Below are 15,206 nucleotides of genomic sequence, written 5' to 3'. Positions count from 1 at the left end.
TTCCCCACTTTACATTGTTCCCCAAAGAGTAAGGCAAGCTGAGCAATAGGCTAGAAAATTGACATGTATGCAGACACATGAAGAGGTTTTTTTTTTTGTTTTGTTTTGTTTTTGCTTGATTTGGTATTTAAATGATGATATATTTTACCCTTTTTCTCAGGACAATTATTTGATAATATTTTGATGTTTTTGTTTTAAAACTAATGAAGTTTCAGTACCCTGTTTCATGTAGAAACTCTTGTCATCACAATGATAGAACCCACAAATATTTGGAGTGTAACAAATTTCCAGAAGAAAATGTTTTTGAAAGAATTTAAGAAAAGTTCTGTTTCAATGGAGGAGGAGCTGCTAAATGCAAGCATAGCACAGGGATGCAGGACAGTGTGGTGTGCATAGGGTAATCTACTGAGAGGCTCTTAGCCAAAACACAGCAGGACATCTACTCTGTCCTGGTTGGAAGCCAGTGGATCAGCAGATTAGCTGTGAGACAGCCAACACAAATACAAAAGGCAAATAGTGAGTCTCTGAACCCCAGAATAGCACAGGACTTGGCCACACCCACCCAGCACCAGAAGGAAGTCAGCAACAGCACTGGCCCAGGGCAGCATAAAGCCACTGTCACCTATAGAGGAAGCTTGGGACAATCTCTCCCTTTACGCCAAGAACAGATTTCCATCTTTAAAAAAAGCAAAAAGAGCTCTGACCATAGATAACTTTCATGGAGAAAAAGAGAAGAACAGACTTCAATCTAAAAGCAAATCATCTCCAGATGGGCTCTTTGGGAATGATGATATGAATTGGTCCCCATCTCACAAGGTTCTCTTAGAAGAATTCAAAAAGTATCTTAAAAGAGAGTCAGAAGAAAAATGGGGAAAGGAAATGAGAACATTGCAGGAGAGTTTGGAAAAGGAAATACAGAAATTATCTGAAAATTCCTTACAAAATAATGGAGATAGAAAAAAAAAATCCATTGAACAAAACAACTCATTTACAAATTCAATTGGCCAAACGCAAAAGGAGCTAAAAAAAGTAACTGAAGAAAATAATTCACTAAAAATTAGAACTGAACAAATGGAAATGAATGACTCAATGAGACATCAATAATCAAACAAAGCCAAAAAAAAAAAAAAGAAAAAAAAATAGAAAAAAATGTAAAACATCTTATTAAAAAAACAACTTATCTGGAAAACAGACCTAGGAGAGACAATCTGAGGATTACTAAACTTTCCAAAAACCATGATGAAAAAAAGAGTATAGACATCATCTTTCAGGAAATAATTAAGGAAAATTGCCCTGATGCTTTGAATCAGAAGTTAAATTGCCATTTGTTAGGATTCTTAAAAGGATGCTAAGTCACTGGAATTGATAGGACTCCGGGAGATTCACAAGTCAGGATTCAGTGTGAGATTCACAAGTCCAGGAGATTCACAAGTCAGAGAGGAGTGGAGAAGATTCACAAGTCAGAAGCCCACAATCCCACTCTCGAAGGAGGAGTCAAACTTTGAGTTCACACCTCTAAAAGACCATATAAAAGGACAAGCTCACTAGAAGCTCTTAGAGCCTCCGCCAGGAGTCAGTTGGGGAGAGTGAGAAGCGAGGAGTCAGAGTTGAGCTAGAGGCAGAAGCTGGAAGAGCTAAAGGACCAGCAACAAGAGCTCTCGGAACCAAGGAAAGAGATAGGCCTCTAAGAAAACTAACTGGGCTATTTTGGAAGAGACAATAAAGGACTGGACTTTAACTCCTGGCTGCATTTGGGGTGATTAATACACTGAACTGAAACTAAGGCTGCCTCCAGGAATCTCCCAAGAAATCTGCTCCCAGAGAACAATTATATCTTAGAGAAGAGAACATTACAGCCATTGAAAGGATTCATCAATCACCAGGAGGTAAAAGAGACCCCAAAATGAGAACTCCAAGGAATATCGTAAAATTATCAGATCAAGGAAAAAATATTGCAAGCAGCCTGAAAGAAACAATTCAAATATAGAGGAGCAAAAATCAAGATTACCCAAGACCTAGCAGTTTCCACCTTAAAGGAATGAAGGGCCTAGAATCTGAACTCTGAAAGGCCAAAGCTTGGATTGAAGCGAAGAATCAACTATCCAGGAAAACTGAGTATTATCTTTCAGGGAAGAAGATGGACATTCAATAACACAGGTGAATTTCATTTAATTTTTGATGAAAATGATTCTGGCAACAGTTTAGAGAATAGACTCAAGTAGGCAAAGTTGAGGAACAGCTTTATTAGGAGGTCATTGCAATAATCTAGAGAGGAGGTAATGAGGGCCTGATTGCAAAAAAATGAAGCTACTTCTTGCTGACGGGGCTTTGGAAAGACAAGGAAATTCACTGAAGAAGGATCAATTAATTAGTTCAAATAATTGTTTTCCAAACAATTTAGAACCATGCAAGGAAAAGTAATAACATTATTTTTAACTTTTGCTCCTGAAGGTCCACCACTAAGGAGATAATCTTAAGAGGCTAAAAGAAAAAAAAGACTTACTTGTAGGTATAAAAATATTTGCAAAATGTAATTTGTAGCAATAAAGAGCTGGAAACAAAATATAGTCATCCCTTGACATTCATAGGTTTCACATTTGAAATTTTGGTTATTTTGGGGTTGGCCATCAATAATTAAATTTTTTTAAGCCATCTAGACATTTTAGACATTTAGACAGAGAATTTTTAGACATCTGTGACACTGTGGAAAATCTCAGATGATGCAAACAAGAAAACTAAAGTCATAAATGCATAAATCCTGAATATTATTCATCTACTTTATTATTTACAATCATAAGCACACATATATAATTAATTATAACCAGTAAAATTTTTTTTTAAGTTTCAGGGTGCTAAAGAATATGGGCTACACACTCTTTTTGCCTCTCTTCTTTGTCTCTATCATCCAGACTCAGTCACATGATTTTCTCCCACAGTCTCATGCTTCCCAAGAGAAGGAAATCCATGAAGTAGTCGTTGCCACTACATAGTGGTTATGGAAAAGTGGCCAAGACAATAATTTCTCCCATGTAGAAACTTTACTTCTTTTGTAGGTTAATTGGAATTATTAAAATAAAGGTTGGCAAGGAGGGGACTAGAATTATTCATGGGAATTCAAAGAACCACACTGCCAAATGTGAAATGTTTGAAAATATTTTACCATGATATCTGATGCAATAAGGAATGCTGAATATAAAGGATTCAAGGAAACATAGACTAATATTGGATCAGCTAAGTGATGCAGTGGATAGAGCACTAGCCCTGAAGTCAGGAGGACCCGAATTCAAATTTGGTCTCAGACACATTTCCTAGCTGTGTGACCCTGGGCAAGTCATTTAACTCAGCAAAAAAAAAAAAAAAAAAAAAAAAAAAAAAAAAAAAAAAAAGACTAATATCAAAGAACAAGATACACAATGCCCAAAGTAAATTAAATGCAGAGAAGGGACCTAGCCCTGGTCTAATTTACTGATTGGCTCTTTAAAGATGCCTCTAGGATTAAATACAAAATTATCTGAGATCTAAAATCCTTGACAATCTAGCCCCACCTCCTTTTTCAGGCTTATTATGTACTCCACTTCACTAACTAGACAGTTCAATCAAACTGGCTTCTTTCCTCTATCAAACACAAATCATTTCTCAATCCAAACCCAGGTAGCTACTTCCCTGTATCTCATATTTCTTGAACACACTCTCCCATTTATTTCTCCTCAAAAAGTTGACTTCCTCAATGTTTAGGTTAAAGGCCACCTCCTATACTGGGTACTTCCTGAACCTTCCAAGCTATTACTGACTTGTAATTGGCTTGCATATATTTTATGTGTGTGTGTGTTGTCTCTTCTGATAGAACATAAGCTCCTTGAAGATAGAAACAATTTCATTTTTGTCCTTCCATCCCCAGAACCCAACAGAAAACCTAGACTGTAGTAGGTGCCTGAATAAATGCTTACTGATTGACTGCAATGTGAGATCCCTTTCAGACCTAAATCTATGGTCCTATGATCACAGTGACATTGGCAAATTAAAGAACTGCAGCTCTCTCACTGACCCCAAAGCCCTCCTTTTCCCCCCCAGAAAGGCCCACCCTCCCTGACTCCCATGGCCACAGATAGGGAGGCATTGCTACCAACACCTGCCTATCCTACCTGGAGTTTGTACCACAGCTTGGAGGTTCTTTTCTTGGAGCTGCTGGATTTTTTCATTCTTGGCTTTGCTCTCTTTTTCCAACATTTTGAATTTATGAACATACTGGTTATTGAGAAACTTCAAATCAGCCATCTCACTCTCAACTTTTCTTAATTTGACTTTCAAATCTTAAAAAAAAAAAAAAAGAAGAAGAGGAAGAAAAGATACTCTCCTAAGAGTCACCCTAAAAAAGAATAAACAGAAGTACTTATCTTTGCTATTCCTTCATATAGCAAGATTCTGGAGAAGAGGGTTAAAACCATTAGTCAAGAGACACCTTTGTTTTTACAATGTGGGAATTTTAAATATCTTATTTGTTTTTAACTAATTCTTCAGATTAATAATAAAAGCTATTTTCTAACATAAATAACAAAATTCTAAAGAGAGCCATCAGCAGTAATTCCTTTGGGGAGTTAGGGAGTAAAGGGAAAAATTATAGCCTCTGCTGGTATATCCTCCTCTTAGTCACTACACTTGTATACCTACCTCAGTCAATTAGCCAAGCCCTCTGAAGATATGGTAATGTTGAATCAAAATGAAGTTCAACAATATTAGAGAATACCTTAGTATTGATTTCTTTTTATCACCTTACTTCACTATTCAATATTCAATTCAGTATATTCAATATTAAGAAACAATCACTTCAGGAAGAGTGGCACTTATTATTGCCTACAGTAATTGTATTTTAGGAATATTTACTTTACTTCCAGACAACATAAATTCTCAAAGCATAAAAAGTGAATGGATGGAGAATATTTGCTTATATGCCTTTTGTCTTTTATTTTCACTCCCACACTAATCTACTTAAGAAAGCTTTCCAAACACTGCACAGTAAAATTCAAACATAAAACTTTCACTTCTTTAAAATTCCAATTTTCAATTACCTTTTATACTTATTTCTGATTGTTCTTTTGTCCTCAATAAATCCAGGTGTAGTTCATTATTTTCCCTGGTCAATCTAGCATTTTCATTTCTATAAGGTTCCAAAACATAATCAAAATTGGTAGTTTCCTTTTCAGCTTTTCCAGCAAATAGTTTTGCTTTCCGAAGACTTTCTGTTGTATGAACAAGGTCACTGAAAATACAAGGAGTCAGAAAATATTAAAATAGGTAATTATATTCCTAAACTTTCTATTAACTGTGCCTTCAAATAATAGCGATTCCCTAACATTTATCCAATTATTAAAAAGTTTCATGAAATTGTCAAAGTTTTTGTTCCAAAAAAAATATAAAAATTTGCAACAAATATTCTGCAGAGATTTTAGTAGTGCTAAATAAATAATGTTAGTGAGCCAAAATCAAATACTGTGATACAATCCCCAAAATGTTAAAAGTCAAACAACTGTAGAACCCCCTGATCCTTAGTGCACATGACCAATTTTCTTTCCCTTGCACTGAAACTTTGATATCTAAATTTGGCAGGGTAGGTGATGAGAAAGTTTAAATAAAATATGCATGTATTAAAGATGAAAGTTTACTAGTTTAAAATCTAAAATTAACAAATTAATGTTTAACTCTCCCTCAACTTAACTTCTCACTAGGAATTACAGATAAGCAATTTAATACTCTACTATACAGAACAATATTTTATGCTAACATGTATTTTTTTAGAAGAATATGTTTTAACAGTGATTAACGTTAAATTGTTTCTTGAGATTTTTTTAAATGAGAAACTATACTCTCCCATGATATACTCTCACATGATATACAAACACCATAATATTATTCTACCAGGATATTAGCAACATTCTTAAGAATGAGAAAATTATTCTATTACTTCAAGCAAATAAATGTCTATTCAACCATTTATTTTAAAATTCTCTTTAAAAAAAAAAAGATGTTTTTTTTTTCCTTTGTTTTTGGCAGGAAGGGAGAAGGAAAGGGAAATTGACTATTAATAAACTGATATAACTATTATCAATGTTAGTTAAGATCATAACTCCTACTCACTAATGACTAAAGTTAATAAATATATATTTCCCTCCCCCCACTTCTGGGAATTTTGCTCTTTAAATGGGAAACTGGTAAACAAAAATTGATAAATAACAAATTTCAAGTTCCAACCTTAGCCAAAGAAGTGTTATTGATATCAAAAATGTGTAAAAATTATACCAAGGAAGAGAAAACTGGAAAAGGCAGGTGCAGAAGGACAGAATTAAGAATATAAATGTCTATGTATACATATATTGTATTTAGCATATACTTTAACATATTTAACATGAATTGGTCTACCTGCCATCTGGGGGAGAGGGTGGGGATAAAGAGGAGAAAAATTAGAACAAAAGGTTTTGCAATTTTCAAGGCTGAAAAATTACCCATGCATATATCTTGTAAATAAAAAGCTATTAATATATATATATATATATATATATATATCTACAAAAGGACAAATGTCACAAACTGTAACCGCCTCTTGTTCTATAGAAACATCAGAACTCAAATATTAGGAATACTTAGAAACTTTTAACTGAAACTAAATGACAAAATTTATAATGAAAATTGTAGCTACTACTCTACCAAAAAATGATAGGTATTCAATTCATTTATCAAGTATTTACAAGTACATCAACGTTCATTGTTACAGGAACTAGAAAAGACTTTCACAGAGTTTACAATGTAGCAATCCCAATAAACAAAATATTTACAACCAAAGAATATTTTGAAATTTACCAATTAAGACATCATAAATAGATCTGAAAAGGAAAAAAAAAAATCCTACAAATTAGATTCTTCTTAAACAATAAAAGAAAAATTCCAGATCAAACATAAACTCCTGTCAAGCTTTAAGCTTCACAACTTTGCTCCAACCTCTCTTTCTAGCTTCAAAGAACATTATTTCTTCCACATTCTGCAATCTAGTCAAACAGACCTCTCAGTTCCACACTCACAACTTATTTTACTCAAACTTTTTTTGTTCCCTCTCTATCCCAACTTTCCTATCTATTAAAACTCTTAAAAAATAAAACTATAGAGAGTTTCATGATAACAGTCCTGGAAAATCACATAAGCATAATAAGTCTGGGTGCAGATGTGATTTTCCAAAATGTATACAAAGCAGCCATACATGTTGTTTTGACATTCTAGTTGAGTTAAGCTGCATTATGCTTCCTCTGCAAATTCCTTGCACTTTCAAAGATTAGGAAAGAGAAGAAAAATTAGGAGACTGACAAAATATTTCCTAGGAAACAAGGCAGAAATTATAAAGTAAAACAAGCATTTTGTAAAAATTTTTTAAAAATCCATAATTACATATAAATTGCTTATCAATATTATTAAAAACAACAGTATATTTATAAACTACTTTTCATTCCAAGATCTAAAGTTATTTTATTTTTTTAAAAAAGTAGTTCTTAATCTGGGATCTAAATTTGATATTTTAATATGGTTAACAACTTTAATATAATTGGCTTCTTTTGTTATCTTATGTACTTTATTTTATCCATTTAAAAATATCATTCGAAGAAATCTATGTTTTATCAAAGGGGTCCATGCCACACAAAAAAGGTTAATAATTCATGTTAAAAATATTAACTTAAATATTTATGTAATTAAACATTATTGTAACTTTCTATCAGTATTCACGCTAAAAAATGAACAACACATTTGAAGTCTGGCAATGTTTTATGATTCTTTTTAATATCTCTATCTGGCAGGCAAAATAAGGCATTAATATATGGACTCAATTTAACAGTAGAATCACAACTATACAAGTATTCTGATGCTACTGCTCTGGAGAAATACAGCAAAGAAAACTCAAGTAAGGAAATGATAGAATTCAAGGAGAAATACCTCAGAGGTAGGATGACACACAACAGCAAAGGCCACATTATAGAACGAAGTCCTGTTAAAAGTGATTAAGAAAAAACTAGGGACCATGCAGACAACTGAAAAAAGGAAAAATTCTAACACTTTGGTTCAAGAAACAGTGTGAAAACATACAAAATTCATCAAGCAGGAAAAGTAGAACTGGGTTACTGAGCTCAAGCAACTGAAATTTTTGGAAGTATCTATTGAGTTTCAAATGGCTCATAACTTGAAATTCTAACCTACAATTAACTGAAGCACATAGTCTTTACAGCAAGACACGAGAGGGCAACAGTTCAAGGCATGCAGGTTTAAAATTTCATTATTTATTTATACCTGAAAAGTTTTTCCACCAAGGGTAAACAGTCAATGCTCAAAGGCTGTCGATATCCCAACTGATCCAATCTTTTTCGAATGTTAATAAATTTTCTTTCTGCAGCTGTACTCATTGTGTATGTCCAAAATTGCTCTTATCACATTGAAAAACTGATGGTCTGAAAAAGGGCAAAAGATTTTGATATATTTCCATTAAAGAGATTAACAACTTTTTAAAGAAAAAAATTCCATGTGAAGTTTATTTGAACACAAGACAATTATACCAAGGCTCTCTTTTCAAAAGGATACTTTCTAAAACTTCTGCTAAGGTATGGAATTACTTTATAAGCTATATATAAAGAATCTCTACATATATCTGCAGCTTTTCATTCTCCCCTGTTTTAACAAGGATTATTATGTTCCTTGGGCTATAGGATACCTAACCAAAAATTAGCTGTCTGAACAATTTCTCTTTTTCATAGAAGCTAACTCTTTCCTGATCTTTGCCAATTAACATTACACAATACCAGCATACCCAAACCCACCAAATCATTTCCATCATTATCATAGCCTAACATGTAAATCTTCTCCCATCGTTCCAATCATCTCCCATCATCACTTTTTCTGTTTCCTTTCTTTCAAATAACTTGCCTTTGAAAGTAGTGGCTTTCTAGATTTCTTTTACAATCAAGTACTGATGCTGTCAACTTCACAAAAGGGATCTGTCTTTCCCAGGATAACGGTGCTGAAGAACAAAAATGCCTGTAATGAACAGAAATGCACCTTACTATCTAAGAATTTAGGAGCTTGCCACAACTTTTCTGTTATTATTTCAGATAGTCTGCAAATGACTTGATAAAGAGATAGTAATTTTCATCTAGATGTACAGAATACAAAAGACACTATGATGTGAGTCAACCAACCTGGATTTAAGTACTTACTATATGTCAATTACTGAACCATGCACTGAGAATAGAAATGCAAAAAGATCCGTCCTCAAGGAGTTCATACTCTAATAGAAGAGACACATAGGTATGCATAAAATGTAAACTGGAAATAATCTCAAAGGGAAAGGGATCCCCTTTTAGTATGACAGGAAAAGGATTCATCCAGAAGCTAGGATTTTATCTGAGACTTGAAGGAAGCCAGGGAACTCAAGAAGCTGAGCTAAGGCAAGAGAGCATGAACTCCAGCTAGAGAAAAAGCCCCATGCAGGGATATGGATCTTCCTGTGTGAGGATCAGGAAGAAAGCCAGTGGATTATACAGTACACTTATTAGAGAGTAAAGTGTAAGAAGACTGAAAGGAGCAGAGGTGCTAAGGGATTTAAAAGCCAAACAAATGATTTTTATATTTGATCCTGGAAGCAACAGGGAGTCTCTGCAAATTCCCTGGAGTGGGGATGATGGTTTTAGGAGGATGATTGCAGCAGTTAAATAGATGGTACACTGGCAGCAGGGAGGATCACCCAGAGATGATTATAATATCCAGACAGTTTAGTGCTGAGGACACAGGTGGGGTGCAATTTGTGGAAGCTGAGAGGAGTCCTACATGAGAGCATGAAGACAGAAATGATAAGACTGGGCAACAGATGGTATCTACAAGTGAATGAAAGTGAGGGTTTGAGAATAATGATATACCCTATCATTTCCAGCTTCCAATGGAAATACAGCAGTAATCCTGAAGTCCCCTGACCTTAGAGTGCTATTGTTCTAAAATCTGGCAATGATTCTAAAGTTTTCTGGCCTTAGGAAATATGTACGGTCCTACAAACATTGCTTGATTGATAAATAAACGCTCTGATGGTCAGTGACAACCAAGTTCCTGAGATAATAGTGAAGAGACCACCCCTCACACCTATCTGTAAGAGTCATAAAATTAGCAAATAAGTATATGAAGCTCTGGTCTAATTTTGTCATATAAATTTATCTGCCTTCTTCTTGTTCTTTGCTAAATCCTTTTGGAACTTAACCCACTTCAATTGGTATTAAAATTATAATAAACTTTGCCCCTTGACTTGGGATGGGTTCAAGCCTGCAAATTCTTTTGAGATACCTCAGGACACCAGTTAGCAAACCCAATCTTTTGGGGTCTCCTTGAACTTCAACAATATTAATTTAATGTTCTAAGTGTCCTCGGGAGGAAGACACTGCCCTTAATAATAAAAATAGAAGGATGTAAGAGGGGAGGGGTTGGAAGGAACAGGTAACAGCTAGTATTTAATCCTCCAAAAGCCATAAAACTATCTTTTCAAAAAAAAAAAATCAGTTTTTTCCATTTACAAAAACAAAAAGCTGTTAAACACAAGTCCAACAAATGGACAATGGCTAAAGAAAGTATAACAATATAATGGGATATAAGTGAAAAAAAGACCACAATAAATATGAAGCATTCAAGAAAATATGGCTATCATGTTCATTTTAATATTTTTCTCATTGTTTTTCTCTCTTGATTTTTCTCTCCCAACATGATTCATGAAGCGATGTCTATTAAAATAAATGAATTAAATTTAAAAACAGCTATAAACGAAACGTACAAATTGAAACCAAAATCTGGATTGCAGAAATAACATTTATTTAATGGAACTTCAAAGAGACACCCACAAAAACTTTTATTGTTTTGTTTGTTTTTAATTGAGTAATTTGTTGCTACTTTGTTAAATTCTAAAGGCTTTAGGCAGGATTACATTCTTTATTTTCTATGTTCTATGTCTGAATATTTGTTTGGCTGGTACTTATTAAGTTTATAATTACTTTATAAATATATATTTATATATATATACTTTATAAATTTATTACATTTAATAATTTATACTTACTATATTATAACTAATATAAATTATAAATTTATATGTATATTTTATATATATAAAATATATAAGTATTATAATTTAATTCAAATGAGTTTTGAATTAAATTACCTCAGAATTACTGTGAATATCAAATGAGATAACATACTTAAAGTACATCACAGGCCTGCCAGAAGTGGCTCCCTCACAAAAAAAAAAAAAAAATGTTTTTTTTAAGGAAAAAATGGTCATTTGTGGGTCGCTTTCTCGACTGGAAGCTCCCTGAGAGCAGACAGGTGGGGGTGGGGGTGGGGGGGGGCCTCTTTTGCCTTTCTGGGTATCTCCCGGGCGTACAAGGGGAGCTTCATCAACGCTTACAGGCAGGCCGAGTGACTTCGCAGGTATTTAAACTCTGACCCGGGGACTCGGGCGGGCGGCCGGAGTGGGCTGGCGCGGGAAGGCCCGGCTCCGCTCCCCCCCGCCCCTCCGCCGGGGCGGCCGCACAGCCCACGAGCGCCCGGCTGCTCCCCTCCCCCACCCCCGCGGCCCTTACCGGCGGCTCCCGCGAAGGACCGGCCCTTCCTCGCTCTCCCGCCGCCCGGCGCAGAAGCCGAACCAGGAACTAGAGAGAACAGTTTGAAAATGGCGCGGAAGAGACGGAGCCAGCCGGCTAGGGTGGAGGCGCCGTCGTTGCCTGGTAACAAGATGGGGGAGGTGGGGGTACGGAGCGGCGGCAATGGCGGCAAAGGTGACGCCGCCGCGGCCCCGGGCCGGAAGCTGGAGAAACGGCTGCGGGGCGAGCGCTGGCCCGCGGCGCCCCCTAGCGGAGTCTCTGGGAAAGTGTGATCCATCTCCATCGCTCGGAACCTGCTATGGCGAGCGCTGGCCCACAGCTCCTCCTAGTGGAGTCTCTGGGAAAGTGTGATCGCCCGGAACCTGCTGGGCGAGCGCTAGCCCACAGCGCCCCCTAGCGGAGTCTCTGGGAAAGTGTGATCCATCTCCATCGCCCGGAACCTGCTGGGCGAGCGCTAGCCCACAGCGCCCCCTAGCGGAGTCTCTGGGAAAGTGTGATCCATCTCCATCGCCCGGAACCTGCTGGGCGAGCGCTGCACCACAGCGCCTCCTAACGGAGTCTCTGGGAAAGTGTGATCCATCTCCATGCCCGGAACCTGCTGGGCGAGCGCTAGCCCACAGCACCTCCTAGCGGAGCCTGCGGGAAAGGGTGGTCCCGCTCCAACACCCTGAACCAAGTCTGAACTCAAGAGCATCTTCGGACTGTGTAATGCCTGCCTAGACTCCCAAGAGAGCGGGATGGCTTTGGAGTTAGGAAAACCCAAATTCAAGGCCTCACTCAGACGCCTGTTAGCTGTGCGACCCTGGGCAATCTCTAAAACGGTTTGCCTCAGTTTCCAAATCTGCAAAATGGGCATGACGATAGCATCTGAGGCTTGCAAGTACTTGGTAACTGTGACCCTGGGCAATCTCTAAACCTGTTTGCCTTAGTTTCCAAATCTGCAAGATGGGCACGATGATAGCATCTGAGGCTTGCGAGTACTTGGCAACTGCGACCCTGGGCAATCTCTAAAACGGTTTGCCTCAGTTTCCAAATCTGCAAAATGGGCACGATGATAGCATCTGAGGCTTGCGAGTACTTGGCAACTGCGACCCCGGGCAATCTCTAAAACGGTTTGCCTCAGTTTCCAAATCTACAAAACAGGATAATGATAGCACTGAAGGTTTGTAAGTACTAAATAACAGTGTGACCTAGTCCTTCAATCCCAGTATCCTCATCTGTAAAATAGAGATGAAAATAGTACCTACTGGTCAGGGTTGTTGTGAAGATCAAAGGAGAAAATATTGGTAAAGTGTTCTGCAAATCTTAAAGTGCTGTATTGATAGTTAAAATATTATTTATGTAATATTTATATATTATAAATGTTATGATTCACATGCATTGTACCTATTATTAGTAATCCACACAAGCACTTTGAATAATTCATATGCATGGTAGCTTTTATTAGTAATCTCCATGAACAGTGCCATCTGCAGCAGCCCTATACTGAGTTTAATAAAAGATTTCTTTCTTATCACTTTACAGTAAAACAGAGACTCTTAAATATTTTTTGTTTTATTTTGGCTTTTGTGTGTGTGTGTGTGTGTGTGACATGGATCCCTTAGGTAATCTAGTGAAAATTGTTGGCCCTTTTTTCGGAATAATACTTTAAAAACTGATTGAAGGAAAATTAAATTTCAATTAGAGGTTAGTGAACATAAAAATGCAATTTCCCCTCAGGTTTCTAGACACCTTGAAATCCATTCATGAATTCAAAGTTATAAAGTGCATCCTATAGAAAGTTTTAAGGAAACCATAATAAAAAAAATCTTAGAGAAGACCTTTTCTCACCTGTAATCAGTCCACAAGCATTTATTGAGTGCTTCCTGTGTTTTAGACCATCAAGTCTCAAACATTTTGTTCTCAGGAACCCATTGTCTGCTTGAAAATTATAGAAACATTCCCCCCCCATGAAATTTTGTTTATATGGGTTATATCTATTAATATTATGTATCTATTATATATCTTATATGCTTATTACACATTATATGTTAATATTAAATTAAAACATCTTAGTATTATGATAAAATAGTTCTGGTTTCAGTGTTGCCCTGAAAGGATCTTTTGAGGTTTCCCTGGAACATACTCAGGGTCATGATACAAAACCAAGTGAGGTAGTCACTTATTTAAGTAGAATTCTGTATTCTCCATGAAATCATTCCAGATTGATTTCTCCCTCTTTCTGCAGCTCCTCCTCTGACTCTTTACTACTTCTTCACCCCTTTCTTCCACTGTTGAGTTCCTCTTGAGGATGCCATTTTGTGGAGGGGACCAGGCTGATCTTCAGTTCCCCCTCTTGCCTTGTTCCTGGCTTTTTTGACTGCACCTCCATCACTACCCCCACATGCTTTTCAACTCCTTTTTGTGTGACATCCTCCCCACTCCTTTCAAATGTAAGATCTCCGAGGTCAGGATCTTCCTTTCTTTTTTTTCCCTGTTTTTTTTTTTTTTTTTTTTTTAATTATCTCTTACACTTAGCACAGCAATACCTCATCTATTCTCTGGACAAACTTGTGAGATAAATACTACAAGTATAACCACAGATGTGGAAACTGGGACAAAGTCTTATCCAGCTGGTGAGTGTCAGGAGTAGAATTTATATCTGGGTCTCTTTGTATCTGGGTCCAAGTCCAGTATTCTTTCCACTGTATCAAGGTATATGCTTAGTTCCTTCCTTCAAGTATGTCATAATTAATTTAGAATTAAGTGAAAGAGGTAATAAGATATAAACACTTGAAAAGGAAAGTAATAATAATCAAAGGAGTTGATACATATTTTAGGGTCCAAAAGAAAAAATAGATACCTATAAAATAAAGGGGTTGGACTAGGTGATCTCTATGATTCCTTCTTGCTTCATATCCCATGATCCTCCGGACTCAAATGGGCAGGAAGGTCTTCATAGAAAAGGTAAGACTCAATCTGGAATTTAAATGATGGCATTACATTTAGATAAACAGAGAGGAAGAACAAATTCAGTTCCATTTTAGAGAACAGTATGAATAAAAAATAAGAATTTAAGTGGAGACAATGAATTGACTATTCTGAACAAAGTATACAACTGGTGTAAAGTTGTACATAAGAGGCTTTTTGCACAGTGTGGATTAATTTTGATTGTGTTAAACTCCTTCAGCCTTTGTGTTTTTAACTGGAAGGAAGAAAGGGAAGTTAACAGAATTAACTTAAAATAAATAATAATGATGATGATGTCTTAAAGGGTCATTCTAATATTTTAGATTCACATTAGGGAACTTCAGTTATTCAGCTAGTAATATGGCAAGCAAAACTGCTTTGAAATGAAAGTAAAATTTTATATTTAAAGCAAGTGTTATAAAGTAGGATTAAAGTTTCATTTGCTGTCCTATTTTGAGGGGAAGGGCATGTTTTGATTTATATATGAAAATTCTCTTTATGTTAAAACTTAGCAATAAATATAATTCAGTTTCTTTAGGGGAAAAAAAAGCAGCAGCTTACTAAGGAGACCAGCCTATAGCACTTGAAGTCCAG

At 36.2% G+C, this 15,206-nt stretch overlaps 1 protein-coding gene across 2 annotated transcripts in view; it reads right to left on the bottom strand.

Annotated features, from left to right (window-relative positions):
- The window catches only part of CEP135 (centrosomal protein 135), a 94,628-nt gene extending 82,771 nt beyond the window's left edge, over positions 1-11,857 (bottom strand). For both annotated transcript variants that reach the window (XM_031941784.1, XM_023505997.2), the window contains exons 1-5: positions 11,643-11,857; positions 8,953-9,063; positions 8,323-8,480; positions 5,067-5,257; positions 4,143-4,310 (exon numbers count right to left, since the gene is read on the bottom strand). In XM_031941784.1, the coding sequence (XP_031797644.1) occupies positions 4,143-4,310; positions 5,067-5,257; positions 8,323-8,435 (472 nt within the window). In that variant the 5' untranslated portion in view covers positions 8,436-8,480; positions 8,953-9,063; positions 11,643-11,857. The remainder of the gene's footprint in view (positions 1-4,142; positions 4,311-5,066; positions 5,258-8,322; positions 8,481-8,952; positions 9,064-11,642) is intronic.
- Positions 11,858-15,206: the final 3,349 nt, after the last annotated feature.

This window comes from Sarcophilus harrisii, chromosome 6, assembly GCF_902635505.1.
Source record: "Sarcophilus harrisii chromosome 6, mSarHar1.11, whole genome shotgun sequence".
In the NCBI taxonomy this organism is placed as follows: domain Eukaryota; kingdom Metazoa; phylum Chordata; class Mammalia; order Dasyuromorphia; family Dasyuridae; genus Sarcophilus; species Sarcophilus harrisii.
The sequence above is the reverse complement of the archived record's forward strand: the minus strand, read 5'-3'. Positions and strand labels throughout refer to the sequence as shown.